Source organism: Anguilla anguilla, chromosome 9 (genome assembly GCF_013347855.1).
Source record: "Anguilla anguilla isolate fAngAng1 chromosome 9, fAngAng1.pri, whole genome shotgun sequence".
Lineage (NCBI taxonomy): Eukaryota > Metazoa > Chordata > Actinopteri > Anguilliformes > Anguillidae > Anguilla > Anguilla anguilla.
In genome coordinates this window covers 48,430,863-48,455,280 of record NC_049209.1, presented here as the reverse complement: position 1 = coordinate 48,455,280, position 24,418 = coordinate 48,430,863, and the positions used below count along the sequence as shown (strand labels likewise).

Below are 24,418 nucleotides of genomic sequence, written 5' to 3'. Positions count from 1 at the left end.
TTGAACACCTCTGTCAGTGAGTAATAGCTGTAGTTGTATGTCGCGTCCCAGTTGTCTAGCAGCAGGTCATCGTTCAGTAGTTCCCCTTGACCTCGCGGACGGCTAATGTTGTGCGTGTCTTGGCTCTGAGGGGGGTGTGAGTTAGGGGGACTTGAGCCCGGTTCCGTGACTGGACCCGCCGACTGTGTAATGGGGTTGGCCTGATTTGTTACGTGACATCACCGCAGGAGAGGGGCGTGCCAGTTTCCATTTTCGGTTCTGTTCTGAGAAAGCAGGGAAATCCCACAAGCTGCTGGCGAAGGGTGCTGTTAGCACGTTAGCATGAGAGCGGGAGACTGCCCCTTCAGGAGCTGTGGTAGGGAGAACAAAGGAAGGACATGGATGTGAATGTAAATAAAACATGTAGCCTAGTATTTAAGCATACTTCTCAAAATGTGCATGAAAATTGTGCACACAATGAAACCATAGACTGTTTTATTGTAATGTGAAATTGTATGACATGTATATAAACAATTTAGTCATGTTAAATCATGTGCATCAAGACAATATAAAAACAATATGTACGTGTGTGTGTGTGTGGTACATTTTGTTATTCATGAAATTTATTTTCCTTATACTTTGTATTGTATTTTGCGATGTGATCCTTTTTGGAATGACCACTGCTCGGTAGTTACTGCAAAATGGCCTATGGGGATTTTCTGTCAGCCTTTTTTTCGTCCGTCACAAATACAGAGACTGTTGGCTGGTGGTGGGTGGTAATACAGCAAAAAGTTTTTCCTGAATTTGTTTCATTTAGGACGTCTCTGATAAGAAGGCCTCAGTTGTGCCAAACTCTACAGATTGTGAGGTACAGCGTCTGTGCAGGGAAACAGGACTGGGTTAGGGGCGATAGCTGGGGGTGGGGGGGTGGAGGTCATAGGTCAGCAGAAACCGTTTTAAGATGGAAGCCCCCTGCGCTCACCCCCCCCCCCCCCCCAACGCGACGCCCTTTTCAAGCCGGCAGTTCTTAAATGGTGCAGCCGGGGGGGGGGGGGGGTGCTCCCGACCACGGGGCACTGAGGAGAGGGAGCGGGGAGGGGGGCCGTAGGAACAGAACGGCACTCCGGGGCGGGACCGCCTCGGCCCGGAAAATTCCACTGGACCCCCCCCCCCCCGGAGGAGCTCGGGGCCGACGTCCTTCGGTCTGGAGGGGTTTTTATTTTATTTTATTTTATCCGACGTTTTATTTTATTTTATGCAACCCCGTGGTCTCCGGGGTCTAATTAATCTCATTTGTAAGGGAGAGACTGCCAGGGCAGCGGCAGAGTCATTAACAAAACAACATTTAACATTTCAAACAACGGCGAATGGAAACACAATAAAAACATGTATGATTTACGCTAACACATGGACAGTCTTAAAGCAGTCGTGTTTATCCAGCGAATGGGTATTTGTAATGTTTGTCTGAACTCGATGCCAGATAGTCTAGTTTCTGTTTTTGTATGGAATCTAACATTATAACTGAAAGCTTTTTTTTTTTTTTTCCCTCATTCTGGTACTAAAATTGCGAAATCGAATGCAAATGATTTGTCGGGTTTATAGATGGCAAGCTGCCCTGTTTCTCAACATTGGGAATCCAGTTCCAGTCAGAAGCAGAAGGGATGGATTTCCCCCCTGCCAGGGATTCCCCTGGAACTGCTTCGGGACTTGCTCCTCGTATTCCCCGGCCTTGAGACCTGCAGTCGGCGGTCCCCGCTGTTAGCGTTAGCCCCCGGAATCGGCGTCACCGCCGAATTCTGAGGAGTTCACACTCCGGCTCTGCGGGGAAATGCTTTCGTGAAAATTTGGGTAAGCGAAGAGGGGTTTTTCGGGGCAGTAGACGCGGGCCGTGCGGGGAGCTCTCGGCGCCGAGCCCGCGGGCTCACACTCACGCTCACGCCTACGCTCGGCTTCAGAAACTGGGTCGCACCGCGAGCCGTCGTTCGCACAGGGAGTCGAAAGATTTGCGAGTTTGAATAGAGAAGCGCATTGAACAGCCCAAGAAACTGACAAGGGGATAGATAAATCAGAACTGACGTTTTCCTATTCTGAATGATGCTTTTTGTCTAGCGCACATAAACACACACACACACACACACAGACACTTGTGCATACACACATGCTCACATACACAAAAACACCAAACAGACAGGTAGACACATACATAGACACCAACGTGCATGTGCACACACACTTGCATGCACACCCATGTACTGTCTCTCACACACACACACACACACACACACACACAGTCACACCCGCTGCTATGTACAGTATAGCTGTACTCAGCAGGTTTCCTTTTTCGCTCCTGCCTGAGAGTGAAGTGGCCGCGCTCCCGGGCGGGGTCGCATGGTGCGGAGAGCGTGAGGTCAGGAGCGGGCCCGGCAGGAGCGGACAGAGGCGAGCCATTGTTCCCGTTCCCGAAAGCCAGCCGGTTGAGGAGCCCTCGCGGTTTCGGCGGACGCCCCTCCCGTTGGCCCACGCGCCCCTACCCCCCCCTCCGGTGTCAGCCTCACAGCGGGGTCGCGGAATCCCGATTTCACGCCCGCCCCCGCGTGCGGTGGAGTCGCGGCTAATTGGGTTCATGTGTGCCCTTCCTGCCGCCCCCCCCCCCCCAACCCCCCCACTGTGTCCTAGTGTCCTACCCCCCCGTTCAGGCCATCGAATCCAAGCCACACACACACAGGCCTCTATTCATATATGTGTGTATGTATTGCAGTATATGTGTATGTGTGGCCCAAATTGAACTGTACACAATTTGTAACACACACAGACGCATGTGCACGCACACTCTTGTGCACATATATGCACACACACACGCACACACACGCATGCACACTCAATTCAGTTAGTCCAAACCGTACTGTTATTCTCCTCAATTCCCATTCATTGTTGCGTACAATGAGGACCAATATTATGCAACATTCATAAAAGATCCATGCTCAGCATTTATTTATTAATTTGTTTAGTTCAGATAGAAGCATATTTGAGCATATTGCCTTCATCAGCAAAAAAAAAGTTAGTTTGCACCCCCCCCCCCGAGCCGACATGTTGTAGGTAATTAATTTATCCCGGCTGATGAATGCAGGCTCATTAGAGTGGGGGCAGGGAGGAGGGGGGGGGTGGGGGGGCAGTATGTGAGGAGTCTAGCCTATAATCATTAGCTAATGAGCCAGGCCATTATCCGGAGGCTGTGCGTGTGCAGCTGCGTTTGACTGAGAGAGCGCTGGGTACAAAGAGGCGTCCGGGGGCCCCTGTGACCCCCCCCAACCCCCCCCCCCCCCCACCCCCGTCTCCAGGGTAATCGCGGGGGCGGAAACCCCGCCATCTCTGATCTCTCTCCCGACTGTCCGGTTCTGCGGCGAGGGAAGATGTGCTCAACCCCCCCACCCCACCCTCCCCCCCCCCCCCGTCCTCACCCCCCACACACATCCCTGCTGACTTTAAGCCCAGCTGGCTGCAGCCATTAATAGAACGTTTCTTGCATCTCACTGTGGCTTTCTTACGGAATTTTCCGGAATGTTGTTTTCGTCTCCCGTCAGTGGCACGCCGCGAACGACTCAAACTCTCGGCGCGTAGAAAATGAGATGCCTGCAAAATTTCTAGCTCGCAGCATTTATTCCAAACGGTCGTTGCTTCCATTTTCAGTCTCGTAACCGTTGAGCCTGTGTCTGTTTGAGGCGCTGGTGTAGACGGAGCACTGCAGAACCGCTAGGCTAACCGTGTGGGACTAGAAACTGTTAAATGACCTTTAGAGGCCAGCCAGTTTCACTGCGCTCAGCTCTTAGTTTTGCTATCAAGAGACTTCAGACGTTCATCGTAAATCACGTGAGCGAAATGCTCAAATTCTATTGCCGGTGATTCAGTTTGCAAACGTGGGCATCGGAGTGAATTGTCGGGTTTTGGCCCAATCTTTTAGTCCCAGTCACCAAAGTTTTTAGATATGTTTAAATAAATAAGTGTGTCAAGTACCAACAGGCTGTTTCTTTTTTAAAAAAAATAATGGTTACGAGGGGGAGGCTTCAAATGGCCTCTTTTTTAAATTAAAAAAAAGAAAAAAAAGAAAAAAAAAAAAAAAAGAGGCCATTTGACCGTTGTGTGAAGCCTCCCCCTTGTAACCGCAAAGTGAGATTACAGAGGTGCGTTTTGAGAGAGGCTGTGTAGAGGTGAAACTGGGGAGGGGGGGGGGGGTGTGGAAAGTGCAGGCAGACCGTACCCGATGAGCCGCCGCCCACACCCACCACCCTGCCTGTGACTGCTTCACACCTCTTGAAATCACAATGATGAGAGTCATTTCTGTGCTGGGTGATGGACGCTAGCTTCTCAATCCCAATTATGTTTGTTTCATCCAGTTAATCCAGCAGGTATTTTACTAAACAACAGGCCTAATTGTGTTATGTCAACAGTAGTCCGGCTGCAGGATCGTGAAACAGGAAGGAGGCGGTGTCTTCTCCGTTTGAACGTCTTCAGTCGAGGGACGCCAGGAAAAAAAAAAGGGCCTGCGTAGCAAACGTGAAACGTACGCCTCTTGTTTTATTTTGACGAGTTTGGCAGGAAGCCGCGGCGCGACGTGCGCCGATGTGCAGTCACGCGGTCCGAAGGAACGCGGGGCGGGGCCTAAGAACGGCCCGAAACGCGCGGCCGAGCGCCCCTACGTGCCCGCCGCCGAGGAGCCGCGGGGTAGCCATGACGCGACACGCCTCGGTCACGCGCAGCGCTTCGAGTCGGCGAACCGGACTTCACCTCGGTCGCTGTGGGGCTTTGTCAGGAAGAACGTCAAGGGGGGGGGGGGGGGGGGGGGAGCGGACACGGCCGTTACGTGCGTCCCCGACGGGGCGGGTCTTTTGTGGAGCGACGGAAACTCGCGTGAACCTCATGACCCCAAGCACACCCCCCCACCCCCCCCACCCCTTGCTGACAGATACGTATCTCTGAGGCGTCAGAACATCTGGGCGTCCGAGAGACATAGTAAGGAAAATAGGCGGAAAAAATAGAACCCGTCTGCCCTGTGGGATCGCTGATCCCCGCCAGCTCCCCCGCTAGCTTCCCCTGCTTTGTATCGCTAATCGGCAAACATCTCCTGGGCTTTTGGCTCTGGCGTAGCTCCAGGTACACAAAGCCTTTAATAACCCTCTCCAGCGCCGTTAGCAGCTGAGCAGGTGAAAGATTATCCCCCTTCCAATCCTGATCCGCACTGTCACACGAAACGGCGCTCTGACTCTGCGCGGAGAATCCCGGAGTTATACAATCTGGAGTCGTGCTGTCTCTGTTGTGTCTCTGTATATCTGGTCTGCTGATTGTTGAGCCCAGTCATAGCGTAGGCTACAGGATGAACAGTTGGCTGTCTCTCTGTCTCTCTCTCTCTCTCTCTCTCTCTCTCTCTTAATTCAATTATTCAGCTTCAGGGTGCTTTATTGGCATGACATGCACTGGTTTGCCAAAGCAAATGATGTACAGACCAACAGTAATGATACATTTAAAAATATATATATTAGCTCTGCAACCTCTTGACTAATATAAATGCATTAAACTAAGCTCAACATTATACATGCATAATGCTTACAACATAATGTCTCTCTGTCTGTCTCTACACACACACACACACACACACACACACCACACACGCACACTCACACACACACACACACACTCACACACAGACACACACACACACACACACACACAGCGGGTTTATTTTTGCCTGATTCACCCTCTTACCCCAGTGGCCCATCTCAGTCTCCGCTGGTGAATCTAATTAAGCATTTGCAAATCATCAGGCACTGTCTGAGCCCTCAAAGGGGTCCTCTGTCTCCCGCTGCCTGCCCGGCGGCCGTGGCGGTAGAACACTGGCCAGTGTGTCCGCCAGCTCCCGCCAGCCTGACATCACCGGCTCGGCCCCTGCCCCTTTGACCCTTGACCTTTGACCCTGCGGTGCAACGGCCACAGTATCCCTCCTGTCTGTGCCGACAGGGAGGCAGGCTTCGCAGAAGGCCCGAATGTCATCAGCGAGCACTGGGGCGCTCTTGGTAACGTTGTGTGAACGGCGGAGGTGGCGGGGGGTCCCGTTCCGCACACATGGTGTGTTTTTTGGGTCAGGTCTGGCGGTTGGGGCGGGCTGCCAGGGGTCGGAGGTCAGGGGTCAAACAGCCCTGATTCTGACAGGGCAGTCAGCGGTGATATGTATGGGCCTTGTCTGTCAAACAAGCAGGCTGGTGGAGGACAAGGGAAACTTGTGTTCTTACACGGAGGGGAGAACTCAAGGAGGCTCAATTATGTGACAATGAGTGATGGGCATTTAACATAAATAGTATTAACAGAACATGACCACTAAGCAATCGTGATTCTGACCAGACGGGCCTTTGGTGTGGTAGAAAAGCAGTGATGAGCTTAATTCAGACCTGCCCGACATCAGCAGCCCTGGCCTCATCTGAATGTTGTGAATGTGTCGCTCCGTTTGACTGTGCCATTATTTCCCAGAATGCCCTTGCAGAACCCCGGAGCCCTACCTTACGAAGCCAGACTAGGTTCCGCTTGCGTTAACTGGTTTGCCTGCTCGCTGACTGCCTTCTTTCTCTTGATTGACAGATCTGGAATGCGGGGACGTTCCGCTGCTCACGCCCGGGAGTAAAGAGATGATGTCACAGGCCCTGAAGGCCACCTTCAGCGGGTTCACCAAGGAGCAGCAGCGGCTTGGAATACCCAAAGGTAAAGCGCCAAAACAGAGGCGGGCGACCAGGGCCGTATCTAGGCAACGAGTGGCCTTAGTTACTCAATTAGCCCTAGCATTTTTTCCCATCCGACAGTTTAGCGACGTTTCCTGGTAAGCGCATGAATGGCAGCCGAAGACTTGCTCTTGTGTGCCTAAATGAAACATTTTGCTCTGATCTAACCTACGAGCTACGAGCAACGAGCAGTGTCGGTGTATGCAGCCAAGTAGCTCGTTTAGCCAGGCTAACTGGTGGATACAAAAACCTGCATATACACACTGGCCTTCCAGGGCCTGAACTGGCCCTGATCCCTGCACTAAACCTTCTTTCAACACAGAAAGGCGCTGTTTAGGTGCTAGTATGTGCAGCCAGCTGGTTAGGTCCGGGCGAGCCTTTGGGCATGTTGTCCGTGAAAAAGCGAAAAATCGAAACACAGGGAACTTCCCGGTCTCTCGGTTCTCTTTTAAACGGTCTCTGTTTTTTGAATTTTCGATTTTTAGTGGAATAAAACAGCCCAGAATTCAGAATGTGTGAGAAAGACGTGAGATACAGGGAAACGAGGAGTCCAGTACAAGAGTAAATATAATTTTCTAGATGTTGTGTGAATGTTTTGCATTGGTTATTTACGTAGGTGGATGAGGCATATTTTTCTTTAATGCTACGTGGGTTCCTGATGTCGAAAATATTCAAATATTGAAAATGATTAAGAGCTCTTGCATGCGTCAAGTGATGGGTGAAAAAAAACAAAGTTGACAGACTTGTGGGAGACTTGCAGCCTCTGCAGACGATGATTCATCCATTGAAGGATGCCATAAAAAAACTCCGCTATCGCTCCCAGCTGTTTGTGAGATATTTCTTCTCCGGGGGAGCCTGGGTCGGCCTGGACGAGGCTCGACAAGAGAGACCGTGAGGCCTGTTCGCCCGTCCGCATTACTTAGCGCCTTATCAGGACCCGCCGTAAACCACAGCGTCTGTTCACTGTCTGCGGTACCGAACGGCGTGTAGTCAGGGGGTCTGCTCCGAAACGCCGTGCGCGGGCGAAAGAGCGAGGCGACCGTTCTGTTCTGAACGCCGTTTGTACTTTTCGGGGCAAAGATACGGGCCTCCTTCTTAACGCGAGCGTGCCGGAATAATTATGCGGTCTGCTCTCGAAATGAACGGTGATTCATTTTCATACGTCTGAAGCGTGCTCGCCACATGAGTCTGTGAGCTGCGAGGAATGCGGGTCGGGACGGTCGTTCTCTACGAGCGCCTTTTTGGTTTTTTGAACGGGGACACTGCATCATCAGCGCCGGATTGTAAAAATCCGTTACGCACTCTGTTCGCGAAAAACAAACTGCTGTCTGTATTCGTATTTAAATGCGTCGTGCTCAAGACACAAAGATCGCACTTGTGAGCATGTGACCCACGAAGAATGTGTTTTACTGGTCATTTCTGTGTGCACATTTTTTATCTTTTTGGTTTGGACACGGTCTCATGATGGCAGCTAGTCAAAATTTTCACGCGTTCTATTCACAGAAATGAGCAGTGATTCATATTTGGAAAACATTACATTGCGGGCATTGCGACTTACACAACATTTTCACACAGCATTTAAATTGCGTCCATTTATACGGCTGGATACATACTGAAGCAATGCAGGCTAAGCGCCTTGCTCGAGTGTCCTGCCCGGGAATCGAACCTCTGACCTTTAGGTTGCGAGACCAGTACCTTACCCATTATACTACGCTGCCGTCCTAGATACGGTCGCATGATGTCAGCTTGTCAAAACCTTTACGCTTTCTGTTCACAGAAACGAGCTGCGATTCACATTGATATTTCGAAAACATCGTGTAAGGAACGTGAGGGTCGCGCTGTATGATGACCGTGTGACCGGCGGAGGGGGGTCATTCTTACCGAAAACGTGACCGATGACCGTTTTTTTTCCCCCAGATCCCCGGCAGTGGACGGAGAACCACGTGGCGGAGTGGCTGATGTGGACGGTGAACGAGTTCAGCCTGAAGAACGTGGACTTCCGAAAGTTCTGCGTGAACGGCGCCGGCCTCTGCGCCCTGGGGAAGGAGCGCTTCCTGGACCTGGCGCCCGACTTTGTCGGGGACATCCTGTGGGAGCATCTAGAGATGCTCCAAAAAGGTACGGGTCGGACCTAAACGACGTCGTACCCTTCCCAACAGATCGTAGAGGAACGCACACCTAGCGTACCCTTCCCAAGCAGATCATAGAGGAACACCCACCTAGTGTACCCTTCCCAACAGATCGTAGAGGAACACCCACCTAGTGTACCCTTCCCAACAGATCGTAGAGGAACACCCACCTAGTGTACCCTTCCCAACAGATCGTAGAGGAACACCCACCTTGTGTACCCTTCCCAACAGATCGTAGAGGAACACCCACCTAGCGTACCCTTCCCAACAGATTACAGAGGAACACCCACCTAGCGTACCCTTCCCAACAGATTACAGAGGAACACCCACCTAGCGTACCCTTCCCAACAGATCGTAGAGGAACACCCACCTAGCATACCCTTCCCAAAAGATCGTAGAGGAACACCCACGTAGCGTACCCTTCCCAAGCAGATCATAGAGGAACACCCAGCTAGCATACCCATCCCAACATAGCATAGAGGAACACCCACCTAGCGTACCCTTCCCAACAGATCATAGAGGAACACTCACCTAAAACACACATTTTTGAGTAATTGCTTTATAATGACTTTGATTTCATATTTATTTCAAATTTTATTTCCCAATTTTAGTATCTGCTTTTTAATTTTATTGCTGCATTTTTATATTTTGTGGTTATTTTAATGTTTATCCCCATTTGCACGGTGGGCTGCAAAATTGCATGAAAGGCGCTATGTTGAATATGTGAAATAGTTTTGTGAGTTTGCTATGAAGTTTACGTTTCAGTTGATGTGCTTGACGATGTGGTATTTGCACATGCCAGCAACATGCCTAACCGAACACACAGGTGCTCTCCAGAATGAGTGGAGCTAGTCTAATACATTCCCCGAAAGTCTTTTTTTCGTGATTATGTAAGAAGAAAAATGTTTGAGCTTTGATGAAGACCTGCTGATTTCCTAACATTTGCTTATCTTTCTTCAAGAAGATTCAAAGCATTTCCCAGTCAACGGCCTGACCTCCACCTTTCAGGAATCTCATTATACCTCAGATTACTTTGTCAGTAAGTGCAACCCTACTACATCTCCCCTATGTAGAAGTAAAATTATTTTTTTAGCACAATTATGAAACATATGAAAGTTTTCAAAAATCCACCTTTGTCCTCATGGTTAATATTTTTAACTTATTATTAAACTTGTTGATGTACAGTCAGTTGACTGTTGAGCCCAGTCATAGGTTACTTGATGAACAATTGACATCCCTTTTCTTTCTCTCTCTCTATATCCCTCTCTCTCTCTCTAGCCTATGGCATCGAGCATGCTCAGTGCGTTCCCCCCTCGGAATACTCCGAGCCGGGCTTCGTCACGGAGTCCTACCAGACCCTGCACCCAATCAGCTCGGAGGACCTGCTGACGCTGAAGTACGAGAACGTGTACCCCAACGCCGTCCTGCGGGAAGCCCCGCCCACCGCCCTGCCCGGCGACTACTTCTCCATCAAACAGGAAGTCATCTCCCCCGACAACATGTGTGTGGGCCGCATCAGCCGAGGTAAATAAAAAAAATAATAATGATGTGTCAACTGAATAAATGTGCAACACTCAATGGTTAAAAAAGTATATTTATTTTATTATTAAATGTGTGTATATATAGCAAAGGAAAACAATAGCTTGATACTTTGGTTTTGTAACCACAGACATGCTTGCACAGTGAAGACTGTGTTTAACATCACTGAAAAACAGCCCGTGCGTTGCACCCCAGTGCTAAAAGGAAGATTCCCAGGTCTGTTTAATTTGCGTGCGTGCGCGACGAGAGTAGCAGACGCTAAATGAATATTCCGTTCGGTCGCGGTCAGCCCGCCAAGCCTGAAACTGCGTCGTTCGGTTTCGCTTCGTAGACCGTGGAGCTCGAAGGTAGCGCTAAAGAACGCGCCGTTTGAGAATCAAAGCGCCCGGTGCGGCCTGATCGATGAGCCCGGTGCCGTTTGATTGGCCGCAAGCTTGTCGCTCTCGCTGTGAAGCGCCGGCAGTTTTTAACCGCCTGCCGTAGGTCTGTGAGATAAAGGAGCCCCCTTTTCGAGAGCGATGCTTAGCGCTCGCTAACCTCTGATCATGGCGGCTAACGGCGACGGCTGTGCGTTCCTCTCGGCCGGACTAGCGTGATCTAGCGCGGGCCCTCCTCGGCTCGGCGTCCCGAGCTGTCAGGACGCCCGGAGAGACACAAAATGGCGGAGGAGGGCCTCGTTTGCCTCGGCCGCGCTTCTGGCGGGCGCGCCTCGGCGGACGGGCTCGGGACGAGGGAGAGAGAGAGAGAGGGCGGTTGTTTGCGTCGCCGTGACAACCTCCCGCTTTATGTAAAAGAGTAGGTGCGAGGAGGGTAACCTTTAGGGTTTCTGAAACTTTGCTTCGCGCTCCCGCCCGACGTGTCACTTTTTTTGAAGATAATAATCAGGCGCGACGAGTTCCAGGAGAAAGTCAGCATAAAGAGAGAAGGGAAAAGAAAGAGAGAACGAGGGAAAGAAAAAAAATAAGTAGTTAAACCATCTCTACATTTGTTTTCTTTTTTCTTCTTCTTGTGCCTTCTTTCGTCTTCTTCTTCTGCAGCTTTGAAAAGCACTCAAAAACAATTAGGACGATCTATTAAATGGCTTGAATCTAGAGCCAGGCTGAATCCCTCCCAGATCCTCCACTTACTTTATTTTCAGTAAAAATAAAGAAAGAGAGATATTATTACTATTTTCTCCCGTATCATAAATCCGGGATTTGGCCGAACGGAGCGGTTTTCTCCGGCGTGGGAAAGGATTTGTAGCGCGGTCACAGTACCTTTTGCGTGGCTTTTATTTTGAAGTTTTGGCAACGGCGGTCTCGCTGTATCGTCTTTCGTTCCTTGGCGAGGTGGCGTTTGTTGAGGTCCTCTGAAGAGCTACGGTTTCTCGCTTCCAGTAACGCTAAAGAAATCTGACAGGACAGGAAGTGAGCGCGGATTTTCCTGCGATTTGTACACCCTTGTCTCGGCCTGGGGGGGAAAATGAAGGCTGTCTGTGTCGGCCATACAAAACACGCTGCCTGTCAAAAATGGTTTGAGCTTCTGATCTGGCTTGGCATTTGCAAAGCTAGTACCCAGTCTACAGACTCCTTGGTGGCACGGTATGGACTGGCGGTTTGGGTTAGCCGATCGTGCTTCAAAATTGGCATCTTTAATTGTTATCTGAAACTGCCGAAAAGGGAGAGTCCATCCCAGTGACTCCCATTCCTGCCAGTCACGCATTCCAGCCAATCACGCCCGACCTCTAAAGATATGATAGGAAAAGCAGTGTCAGAAAAAAGGTCAGAATGTGTTAAATATGACCCTTACTGACTCAGAATGTAGAACTGAATATGACCCGTGCAAAGTCAGAATTTATAGTTTAGATATGAACCTCATGAAGTAAAAATTACAGTTGTAACTGACCTCTATAGAGAATGCAGAGGTGAATATAAATCTTGCAAGGCCAGAATTCACAGTTGCGTAGACATCAAACAATGTAAAAATGTATCTTTGAATATGACCATTACACAGTCAGAATCCACAGATGAATATGACCCACACAGAGTCGAAGCTCGAAGCTACTTCCAAATATGCTGTCTGAACATGCTGTCACTCGTTCTGAAACAGGGGAGTCGTGGTATCAGAACTGCTGTGGCACATGGCTTCCCTCTCTAATATCCCTTTCCCTCCCTCTCCCCCTCTCCATCTCTCCCTCCCCCCTCCCCCCCACCTGACCCCCCCCCCCCCGCGCAGGGAAGCTGGGGGGCCAGGACTCGTTCGAGAGCACGGAGAGCTACGAGAGCTGCGAGCGGCTGACGCAGTCGTGGGGCAGCCAGTCCTCGTACGGCGGCGGCGGCGGCGGCCTGCAGCGCGTGCCCTCCTACGAGAGCTTCGACTCGGAGGACTACCCCGCCGCCCTCAACGCCGGCCACAAGCCCAAGGGCACCTTCAAGGACTACGTGAGGGAGAGGGCCGACCTCAACAAGGACAAGCCCGTCATCCCCGCCGCCGCGCTCGCCGGCTACACAGGTAACCCCCCCAAATCCCCCCCCCACCCCACCGGGCCCGCTTCGATGGGGCTTTATCTCGGTCAAACCGCGGATTCTATGGGCCCAGAGGTCCTCAGACCTGGATGTGGAGAGCCACAGAGCGTGTTGACTTCTCTTGTTACTCAATGCTTAACTGATCAATTAAAGCAGTTGATCGGCAAAAAAAATTGGCAAATTGGGTCTGAATCGGTATTTTATTAAAAATGAAACGTTGCAGATTCAGAGCTGCCCTGTATTATTAACATTTGAAGATCTCGACCTTTGGGTTTGAAGCCGAAACATTTAAATTTAATGCATCTCCTAAAATTCCATTAAGGACCTGAACAATGACAATGTGCTGTGGCAAAAGATTCTCTGCACTGTAATATAGCACCAGAATCTCCTGTGGTTCAGAAGGAGAGGATGGAAGGGTGCAGGGGCTTGAGTATCTGGTTAGTCTAACAAATCTGTGGTTTACTTCTTTTTCTTTAGTGCTTTATATAATGTATCCCATGATGCCTTGCCCCCTCTGAGGACTGCAGTTTGCTTGCATGCTGCTATGTCAAGTGTCCTGTTTCTGAATTTTGTGTCATTTAAAAAGATATCAACCACAAAAACCACAAGGAGACATCCTGAGGTCACTGTATTAATAGCACATTAAGTGGAAATCAAGTATATAGACATGCAACCAACGGCAATTTCTGTTTACCTTCTTAATTTTTTTGCCCATATCACAAAGTATGTAGTCATTGTTCCAGTCTGTGCAGATAAATTGCAAATGTACCAATAGCACTGTATTGAAAGCACTCTTACTTACTTATATTGTCCTCTTACCCTTCCGTCTCTTACTGACTGACATTTGGGCATGCAGCACTAAAAGGACACAATGCGGACTCCATCGGACCTGTTTTTATCTGAGCTTCATCATCTGCTCCACTTATTGACCTATTTTGCTGGTTGTCTTAGCAACTCTGGAGCAGCAGACTGATACCTGCCTGTGCTTTTGGACACACTCACTCTCACTGCGCACACACACACACACACACACACGCACGCACGCTCACGCGCACACAGTGGTAAATTTATCTATCGATCTGAGACCTCTTAACCTACATCGCAGAAACAACCTAATTGGATTTAAACCAAGAACAAAATGAGCAAAAGCCTTATGCTGTCTGTTTTAAACATCTCTCTGCATGTGCAGCAAATGGGCTGAAGATGAGAGCCTAGATATAAAGGGGAAAAGTAATGTACCCGTCAAAGTAAAAACATTTACTCCAGATTCGTTTTCAGATAGGGATCAGACTTTTTCTAGATGGCAGTTACTGCATGGCCGGGCTGTAGAATAGGTTGACTGGAATCGAAATCATTAAGTGAAAGAGCAATACGCCACTAGCTCAGCGAATGATCGACCCTCTGTCCTTTCATTGGATAATGAGTCAGCCAGTCGAGTTGATGATTGGCCAGAGAGTTTGCCTGGAGGTACTTCCACTGTGTTCAGCACAAAGACTGACATGGCGGTGGAGAGGCCAGATCAGACTTTCCATTCTAGATTCATGGGGGACCGTGGATAAGATAGCCACAGACCAACCAATAAGAAAATGACATGATCAGCCTTTCAGACGCTTGGGAGTTACATAACTAATGCAATACAATTTGGGCGGAGGGAACAGGAGGCGGGGGGTACTGAATATTTAACTTTACATTCAAATAAATCAGTGTTTCAATCCTAGTTTTTTCTTTACACTCTGCTTTCTAAAACATTTTAATTAATCTAAATAAGAAATAATTATGCAATAAACATAGAAATATAAGCCTTTGCACTGCAAAACGCACATTTTTAAATTCACTGGTTTGTCCCTCATCTTGGATTTGAACAGGTTCTTTTGAGTGAATTATTATTATTTATCAGTTCCTATTTCGACGTCCTTTGAGGTAAAGATATGTTGAGTGTAATTGTGTAACTTGAGAGCATTTTAATATGCATATTCAGAGACTTAAGGCAGATTGGACTGGAGTATGGCTCAAAATGGAAGCTGTATTTATGATGTACAGTATAGGGCCCACTTAATTGTGTTAGCATGACATGGTACACACTTGTGTGCGTTTGCATTTCATTTATACCACTTAATACATTTCTAAATCTTTATGAACAGTAACTGAATTTACATGTGCCTTATCACTTACATACTGGAGCTGTTATTGTTATTGTCAGTCATTGGTTAGTACTGCACACGCTCTAATTTTAATCAGTCGCAATGCGATGAAATAAAAAGTCACAGTTTCCCTTCGTGTCACTGAAACGAGACTTTATGAGATCGTAGAAAAGTCATGTCATTTCTCATGAATTTTACAAGCACGTCTATCAGAAATTCGTGTTTTCAGACGGGGAACAGAGAGGGGGGAGAAAACCGTGAAAGTGCGAAGTTGATCTGATAGTTAGGCTTTTTAGGTTGCACAAATCTGACTACCTTCAAATGCAGACTAAAGACTCATCTCTTCAGGCTACACCTCTCCCCACCCCTCCCTAGCCTATAGTTTAGCTTAATGTACCTAGTTAGGCTAATACGATCACGTTAGTTTTTATTTGGCAGGATTGTTTTGGTCTGATTCTGATTAGGCAAATGTGATTTCAGTGCTAGTTTGTACTTGGCAGGATTGTTGTTTGTTTGCTGAACAGGTTACTCTACAGGGTTGGAGTCCTGATCTATGTGGTCACTTCTGGCACTACGATCTTTACTTCACTCTAGTGTGTTTCTTTTGCACCTCTGCACCTTGAACTAATGCACTTGTTATATGTCGCTCTGGATAAATGCCTGTAATGTAACAAATAATTCTTATTATTTACTGTAATAACTTATTACGAGCCAATGTCGGGTCAAGAATGTGAGTACAGCTTTCGACTGAAATCCGTTGTAGCTTTTTTTTCTTTCAAAGCAAGGACAAATACTAGAAATATATCGAATTTAAAAGAAGAAAAAAAAAACAGTTTATGAAAGCGTGAGCCTCGTTTTCCTGCCTCTGCACCACAAACAGACGCAACCGAGAGTTCTTTTGTGGAAGATGAAACGACCGAACTGCAGAAGGGTAAATTTAAAAAAAAAAAAAAAAAAGAGAGAGAAAAGAAAAAAAAGAAAAGCGGACGCGAGAAAAACGGCGGCTGGGCTTTGAGGGTTTCTTGTTTTTCGCGGCTCTGAGCGTAACCGACGACTCCCTCCGAGAAGCGATCGCTTTCACAAAGCTGCTTCGGCTTCAGATGCCAGTGACAGTTTTTTTTTTTTTTTAAAGGCCATCTGCTTGTCGCCAAAGAACAAGAACGTCTCCACCATAGAACTAGAATGTCTCCACCAAAGAACTAGAACGTCTCCACCATAGAACTAGAACGTCTCCACCATAGAACTAGAATGTCTCCACCATAGAACTAGAATGTCTCCACCAAAGAACTAGAACGTCTCCACCATAGAACTAGAACGTCTCCACCATAGAACTAGAATGTCTCCACCATAGAACTAGAATGTCTCCACCATAGAACTAGAATGTCTCTATCATAGAACTAGAATGTCTCCACCAAAGAACTAGAACATCTCCACCAAAGAACTAGAACATCTCCACCAAAGAACAAGAATGTCTCCACCAAAGAACAAGAACGTCTTCAGAGAGCCTAGAACTTTCTGTCCAAAATGAATGAGGTTTAACCTTTCTGGAGCCTCTTCCAAGTTTTGATCCTCTAAGGATATTCTTCTGTAAGACCTCTTAGGGGGATGCTATGGTTTGGAAAAAAAAAAAGTCTTAATAGAGAGAGAGATCCAAACCATCATCTGCTTTTCATGTTGTATTTTGTTAAACTGCGGAGGGTGATTTTTCAGGAGCTGTAAAAAAAGAGGACTTATTCTGAGGTATTATGGTGTAAGAGAGAACTTGTATTTTTATCTGTTGTTTTTGTGAGATGAGACACGGATGGCATGTTCAAAATCCTCGTGGTTTGTGCTCTGATCAGACCACAAGATAAAAGTGTAACCATACCTGATAATAGCTCAGTGAAAAGAGCAGACAGAGGTGTGGGAGTTCAGCGGGCGAGAGAGAGGTAGAGAGAGAGAGAGAGAGTGAAAAAAACTATACCAACAAAATGAACGGCGTCTAATTCGGCTGCTCAGATTGCACGCTAGTCTTCAGCAAAAAAAAGACCAGGTTAAAACCTAGTATATGGCTGGACCTAACACACGTGATCCGGCCGACCAATGGTGTGACTTCATAACTCGGCCGACCAATGGTGTAACTTCATCACTCACTCAGTCACTCACTCAGTCAGTCACAGACATTCGTGCTGTTGCGGTCCAGCCAAAAAAAGAGATAAGTAAAACGAACGTTGAGTTCGTTTTCATCGAAATGGCGTGTCGTTATAGGCGGTAACATATTTTCTCAGGCCTGTGTGATATAAAACAGCCTCATGTGGGAAACATGTCGGTGGGCAGCTATAATGGGAGACTGAATAAAAGGGGACGGAGAGGGAGACAAGTCAGCGGACCGAACCTCGGATGTTTCTCCCACAGATTCACTGGTGTAAGACGGCCATTTTTATTCCATGCTGAATGCTCCAGTCCAGGGGCACCCGCTACTTTTCAATGAATAAACAAAATTTGTGTATTCTGCATTAGTCAAGATGACTTCTTGTGTAAAAAAGCTATGCATTTTAAATAACAAGGCGATTAAACCTCAGGTCACCTGAAGACCAGTCTCTGTGATGTGTCCAATGACATGCTCTGGAAGGCTGTTCCACATACAGACAGCGGTGTGTAGAAAGCTTCTGTCCAAAGATGGTGTTCTGGAGACCGGTGGGGGTGAGAGGGTGGTCCAGTATGAGTGCACAGGCGGGCAGTGTGATGTCTGATGTGAGGTGGAGGGAGCGTAGCTCGGAGGTCCATGGGGTCAGTGGCGGCCGTGCGTCTCTGATGTGCCGTCTGTGTTCCCCCCCTGCAGGCAGTGGGCCCATCCAGCTCTGGCAGTTCCTCCTGGAGCTGCTGACGGACAAGTCCTGCCAGGCCTTCATCAGCTGGACGGGGGACGGCTGGGAGTTCAAGCTGTCCGACCCCGACGAGGTGAGAGGTCGCGAGGTCGCGAGCCGCCCCGTCCGCGTCGGACTGCGCCTTGGCTCGACGGCCACCGAGCTCTGAGCGTTTAAAATGGATTTACCAGACCTGCCAGTGCTAACACAATGCCTTCAGTCTAATTTTCTGCTTTAAGCCCTGCATCCTCAATCTCCCTCTAGCTCCTAACTGTGACACCTAGGACCTGATTTAGGAAGACTTTTAATCAAAACCTTTTAGCACATGCAAAACCAATAATGTGGCCAGTGATTGGTCATGGTGTTTGTTCTGACCCAATCGTTGGTTGTGTTATTGGTTTTGCGTGTGCTAAAAGCTTTTGCAAGTGCTAAAGGTCTAAGTAAAGCGTGTTTATGTTATGTTTTGACAACTATTATCAGTGATACTGATGGCTTGGTATCGTTTCTACTCGTTGCCTAAAACGTTTGTAGGCAGAATGCAATGAAATACCTTTTGTAAATGGCAATGGATAAAGAGCGTCTGCTAAAAGCAGTTGTAATATAATGGATTGCAATGGGTTTAGTTTGATGTTCATTCCAGGGAGCACAACTTTTAGCAGATTGCCAGAGTTCATAGCTGCTTTACCATTTCACAGTTGGAGCAACTTCTGTTCATGAATGTTTAATAAATATGAGCTGAGCATCTTGCAGTACATTACGTTACATTACTGGCATTTGGCAGACGCTCTTATCCAGTGAGAAGACAAGTGCATAAATCGGGGTGAAGAGCAACAGTAAGAGGTCGGTGGTAAATACTCAGAAACCACAAATGTGAAAAGATAGGATCGACCATTAACTAGTTAAGCACGTTAGAGGAAATACAAGAGGATATATTCACAATAATATCTCCTCAGTGTTAATAAGACATTGTGTTGGTTGGGGGTTGTGCTGATAAAGATGGCGGCCCTGGCTACAGTGGAAAGTGCAGGGCCTCACCGTTCTGGAAGGGGGGGCGATGTGGAGCAGGTGCAGGCAGGCCATGAGAGAGGTCCACTACAAACCCCCGCCCCCCAAAAAAACAGGTCAATTTCAGCAAATATTTTAGTCTTGTATTTAGACTTAAAATCTTATTTTGATTACTTGTTTGCTAAATGAGACAAGCATATGGCCAATGAGGTGAGACAGTTTGACTCATCTTTTCAAGATTTGCCAATGGGGTAAGAGAATTTCCCCTGTCAAGCAAACGTTAGCTAAAAACACGCTACCGTTGTCGACTTGAGTGAAAAAAAAAAAGATTTTAATTCTCATTACAAAACCGAAACGCTTGTTAAGATGGCCGTTTTTGGTCATCACAAATAGGTGTGATGCACGTAGGTAGCGCAAGGTAAATCCAGAGGGATCGAAATGACAGGCCTTTTTTTTCCACATGGCACAATATAGCAGACATGATAGCAGGCTAGAATTTTGGGAGGTTTTTTTATTTTTTGTTTTTGACCGTGAACGGTGTGTGGTGCATATCCCCCCACCCCACCCGACCCCCCCCCACTCCCATGCGGTGTGGTACAATCTAACCGGCGAGGACGTGTCCCCTACAGGTGGCCCGCAGGTGGGGCAAGAGGAAAAACAAGCCCAAGATGAACTACGAGAAGCTGAGCCGCGGCCTGCGCTACTACTACGACAAGAACATCATCCACAAGACCTCGGGCAAGCGCTACGTCTACCGCTTCGTCTGCGACCTGAAGAGCCTGCTGGGATACGCGCCCGAGGAGCTCCACGCCATGCTGGACGTGAAGCCCGACGCCGACGAGTGAGCGCGTGTGCGGGGCGAAGGGGGTGGGGGGAAGGGGGGAACCCAAAACGAGCACGGTTTTGGCCTGGGCTTGACGGATGGACGGATGGACGGATGTCAGTCAACTGTGGACGGCTTGACAGGACCGGAAGAGGGGCGTCTCCTTCTTTTTTCTTTGACGTTCGTTTTTCAGTTTTCATCTTTCCGTTGGCGCTCATCTCAAAGGGAATTCACCAAAAAAACAAAAAAAAGAAAAGAATTTGAGCATGAAAAGGTGCACTGGTTTTTGCCGTCTTTGCATCCGGGACCAAATGCATGACATGCATGCACAGGCGTAGTTCTGAACTGCAGTTACACACGTGACACACGTAGGTAGCGCGAGGTAAATCCAGAGAGATCGAAACGGCAGGCCTTTTTTTCCACGTAGGACAAGAAAGCAAACATGGCGGCAGGCTAGAAGTTTGGGAGGGTTTTTTTTTTTTTTTTTAGACCCTGGACGCAATGCTCCTTCAACAGAAGCGGGGTCACAGTTTTCAGTTGGGACCAAAAATTTTTTTTTTTTAATGTTTGATATATTATATGCCAGTATTATCATCTGAACTCCTGTCTTATGACTGAACAAATTCCATGTTTCATCGGTTCTTACATTGTTTGTTTCTGTGGAATAATTGTAGGATATACACGGGGGTGCACGAAAGCATCGTCCACAGGACTAGGACACAAGTGGCGCGTCTCAGAACATGATAATAGTAATGATGATGATATAATGGCATAAGATGGCTTGTAGCTGCGATTTTACAATCTGAAGAACGTATGTAATAGTGTTTTTTTCGAGCAAATTGGAAAAGCAAAAAAGTACCCAGTGTGCTTAGCACTCACAACTTTACGTAATATGATATTTTAAGCTTATCCAAATAACATTGCTGGCATGTAGACGCCATGAACCTTAAAACCTTAACAAATCTGGATTCTCTCTTTTATACCAAGGTATAGTCATGCAGTTTAAAGAGCATCTTTTGTCTCGCAAGTTTACACTGAAGAATGAAGGAAATAATCAGAATTAAAATCAGGACTTCTTGTCCAGGAGGCAACTGAGTTAGTGTTTGAGGTTTCAGGGGGAAACTTAGACAAATTTAAATAACTGATTCTAAGCCATTAGAGATAACGGGCCGTTTCACTCATTTTCATAAGCGTTAAACGAGCCCTAGTGAAAGCAGTCATACTGAGAGTCTGGTTTTCAAAACTGAAAGTGGCAGTTGCTTTTCAGCTGTATCTATCACCTTTAAGCACACATTCTTCAAAAAAGGAAGAAAAAAAAAAAGAATTCAAAAACAGGGTGTCCTTAACCAGTTACACATTGTCAGCTTTTTGGCGACTGGGGTTAAAAGAGCTTCGAGCATCCGCAGCCACACATTTGTGCCTTAAAACCAACCATCTGGAGCTTTAAAAATGAAGGGCTCCATTTTAAAAGTGTGTCAGAGAAGCTAGCGTCAAAGGCTACGGTTAGCGTACCAAGACTTTGCCGCTTCTTTCATACGCTTAAGGCAAGCCTCTGTAGATGTTTCCAGGATGAAAAGAGAAGGGAAACGGTGTCGAACGTAGCGCTGATTTAATTGAGCCATATCCTGGAGATGCTGATGCAGCGGGACGCTCCGCTCGAGCAGATTGAATGTACTGTACCGCCATTTTATTGTAGCAGAGGAAGGGCCTTGGAAAGCTGAGTGACCTTGTGTGCTTACACTGTGTTCAACCAGAGAGCTTTGTGAATAAGGACAACAGCTTTTGTAAAGTTTTTCTTTTCCTGGAAAGAAAGAATTGACTTGTGAGGTAGCAGTGTGCTGTTGTGGGAGTGGGGGGGGGGGATGTAGGAATGGGGGTGTATGAGGCTGCGGAGGTCAATAGATATTTATGTAAGACTAGAGAAGGAGAGTGATAAACTGAATCAAGATGTGGCCTCTGTTCTTTGCTTTATCAACAGCTGATTGAGGGGAGATGACTTCGAGTGCACCAGCTATTGAAAAGTAGCATTTTTCTTGAGTGAATTCAACAGAGATAGGGTAAAATTTTTCTTGAAGGGAATTTTGTTTCCAACTGTGCTTTTGTGCTTTCTGTGGCTATTCAAGTACCACAATAATGACAAAAAAGTTACTAAAGATTTGATGTGATACAATCCTAACCAGAAATGAGAGGAAGGGTTTTTTTCTTTTTTTTTTTCTTTACCAAAGTGCTTTTTAAAAAAGTGTATTGCGACAATGAATTCTATATGCTTATGAATATGGAGTGGATACTGACGTTTTTTACAATCAGTGCTATGAAATAGTTTTCTGGACAAAACTGTGTCTATTGCCATTGTTAAGATTTCTGGCATGGCACGGTCTGTTATAAGGAAGTCTCCCATGTCCAGCCTCTTTTCAGAGGGAAGATTTCCATACAGACGTCCTGCATGAAAAGCCAAAGTTCTATAACCTTAAATCCAAATGTGATTGTTTACAATGGCTCAGTGTTACCCGTCAGATCGTCACAGTTACTGTTGTTTGTTTTGTACGTGTTTTACAAAGAATTTGTGAAGAGACCTCGGTCAGCCAAAGTATCAATCAAAACCAAAGGCCTGTGAATTTTTCTAAATGGGGACCAAAAACTGCTTTGCCTTAAGTTGTCCTTGCTCGGTGTTGTTTTTATTCCTTATCGTGGTTGGATTTGCCAGTAGTGTAATTTCTGTCAGGACAGTATTTCCTCCAGATTGACTCTCGGTTTTTGTGTACAGCCCAGGGCTGAGGTTTGCTCCGCACCTGGTCTGTATGAGTCTGCTCATCCACAACTTTGGGTAGTCCTGTCCATCAAGCTGACACTTTCTCTTTGATATAAAGTCAGTCTTGTGGAGCTTACCTGGTTGCGTTGCTCCAAAGAATCTTCAAAAAAGCTCATTTACCTACAGATAAGACGCCCTTGTGCGAATACAAGGTTTAAAGTTGATGCTAAACCATTCAGTACGGCGTGCTTTTGAAGTTGTTGAGCAGATCAGAATTAAAGATGCTTCATTCTTCTGGAGGGCTGCTGCAATGGGGAAGCCCTGCTGAATTTGCTCCCTTGTGTAACAACGTTCATAAAACCAGACCAGCGATACCGTTTCCTGTAGTGCTTCAGGCTGTTTTTTAGCAAGAACATGAGCAGTTTTACTGCGTGGATCATGGATCGTGCATCGCGAACCACACAAATGCCTACCACAGAGTATTCGACAAGGGACATTTTTAAAAATATCCTTGTTGCTTTTTTTTTTTTTTGTATTTTTTATAGTGTCTGTATTTTTATGTTATTGAGATCATTTTATGTATTTGTTTTACAGCTGTTGAATATTTTTCAGATAATTTATGTTTTATACAGGTTGAAATATGAAAAGCAGACAGCTTGTGACTTGTTGACAAATAAGAGTTGCGTAGCATATTAAATGTATCGGTGTCCATTTTTATACAAATATTACGAATATTAAGCCTGTCTGAAGATTTAAAAAGGAAAAAAAAATAGTAAGAAAGGCTGATGCGGGCCCATCATTGATTTTTATTGCAAAGTTTTATAAATTGTAATTTTATTATTTTTACTTCAAATTATGTTATGTTATTAAATAAATCTATGTGAACAGAAAATGTGTGCATGTGTTTTTTTTTTTCTTTTCTTCTTGGATTTGCCTGATAGTTAATATGTCTTTTTTTCCCCCCACACAACCACACTACACTAAACCCCCCTTCCGCACAAGCATTTTAAATAAAGAAAGAAAAAAAAAAAATCTGACATTATTCTTGTAAAAGCTGGGTGGAGGGTGTGTGGGCTCTGTGATGGTGTTTGGTAAGCCCCCTCCCCCCCAATTCTGGTAAGCCCACACAGCACCTGTACATGTGTCTTGGCAGATACGTGTTGCTTCTGGGGCCTACGTGATCCGTTTAATGTGCATTTAATCAGAAACAGCGGCGAAATTAAGTCGGAAATGCACACCCTTTAACACAACAATACCTTTGACGGCGTGTGCCGTGCGGTCTTAATTAGACCCCAAAGGCAGTGTCTTTCACACTAGTAAAAAAAAATTAAAAAGAAATGACATGCAAATATAGGAGTATTTCTCCACTCCAGAAAGCACAGAAGTGCTAGCAGTTAAAAAAAAATACATTTTTCACAACGATAGGGCACAATTTAGTGTGCCCAGGATGTGTTCCGAGCCTGAACCAGAACTTTTTTACGTGTTTTCCCAAAGTTTAATAACCGATAAATGTTCAGCAACATTTTACTGCTGCCATATGTCATTTGGCCTCAGAGAGTCAGAACCAGCAAGGGCTTTTTACAGTGTGAGGAAGACAGATTACGGATGAGAACTGACCTTCAGTCCCTTTTCAGTTTGTCATTTTTCCAGCGTTTCAATCTTCAGTCGCTCGATAGGCCCACTCAGGGGGAAAGCAAAGTGAAAACATATCTGCACGGGGGGCGCAGGGGAGGCTTTTACAAGCAACACAGTTTAAGGAACGAGAACTGACCCATTCCCTCTGAACTTGCCGTTTTGCCAACAATCTAGAGTTCAAGGATCTCTGCTTCCACTCAGAGTCTTGGTAAGAATTTTTAATACAAGAATAGCTCTGTGTATGCATAAAAAAACGAAAAAAAATCCTTGTAAAATGTGCCAGCTATTTTTTTTAATACTTCTAGCA

The 24,418-nt window shown here is 46.7% G+C and overlaps 1 protein-coding gene across 2 annotated transcripts in view; it reads left to right on the top strand.

Moving 5' to 3' along the window:
- Positions 1-23,363, top strand: part of LOC118236090 (protein C-ets-1-like) — a 33,516-nt gene extending 10,153 nt beyond the window's left edge. Inside the window, exons 2-8 of one of the 2 annotated variants that reach the window (XM_035434146.1) lie at positions 6,604-6,723; positions 8,658-8,858; positions 9,834-9,908; positions 10,148-10,393; positions 12,623-12,898; positions 17,875-17,993; positions 19,534-23,363. In XM_035434146.1, coding sequence (XP_035290037.1) covers positions 6,604-6,723; positions 8,658-8,858; positions 9,834-9,908; positions 10,148-10,393; positions 12,623-12,898; positions 17,875-17,993; positions 19,534-19,749 — 1,253 coding nt within the window. In that variant the 3' untranslated portion in view covers positions 19,750-23,363. Of the gene's footprint in view, positions 1-6,603; positions 6,724-8,657; positions 8,859-9,830; positions 9,909-10,147; positions 10,394-12,622; positions 12,899-17,874; positions 17,994-19,533 lie in introns of both variants that reach the window. The other variant, XM_035434145.1, reaches the window with a different exon arrangement.
- Positions 23,364-24,418: the final 1,055 nt, after the last annotated feature.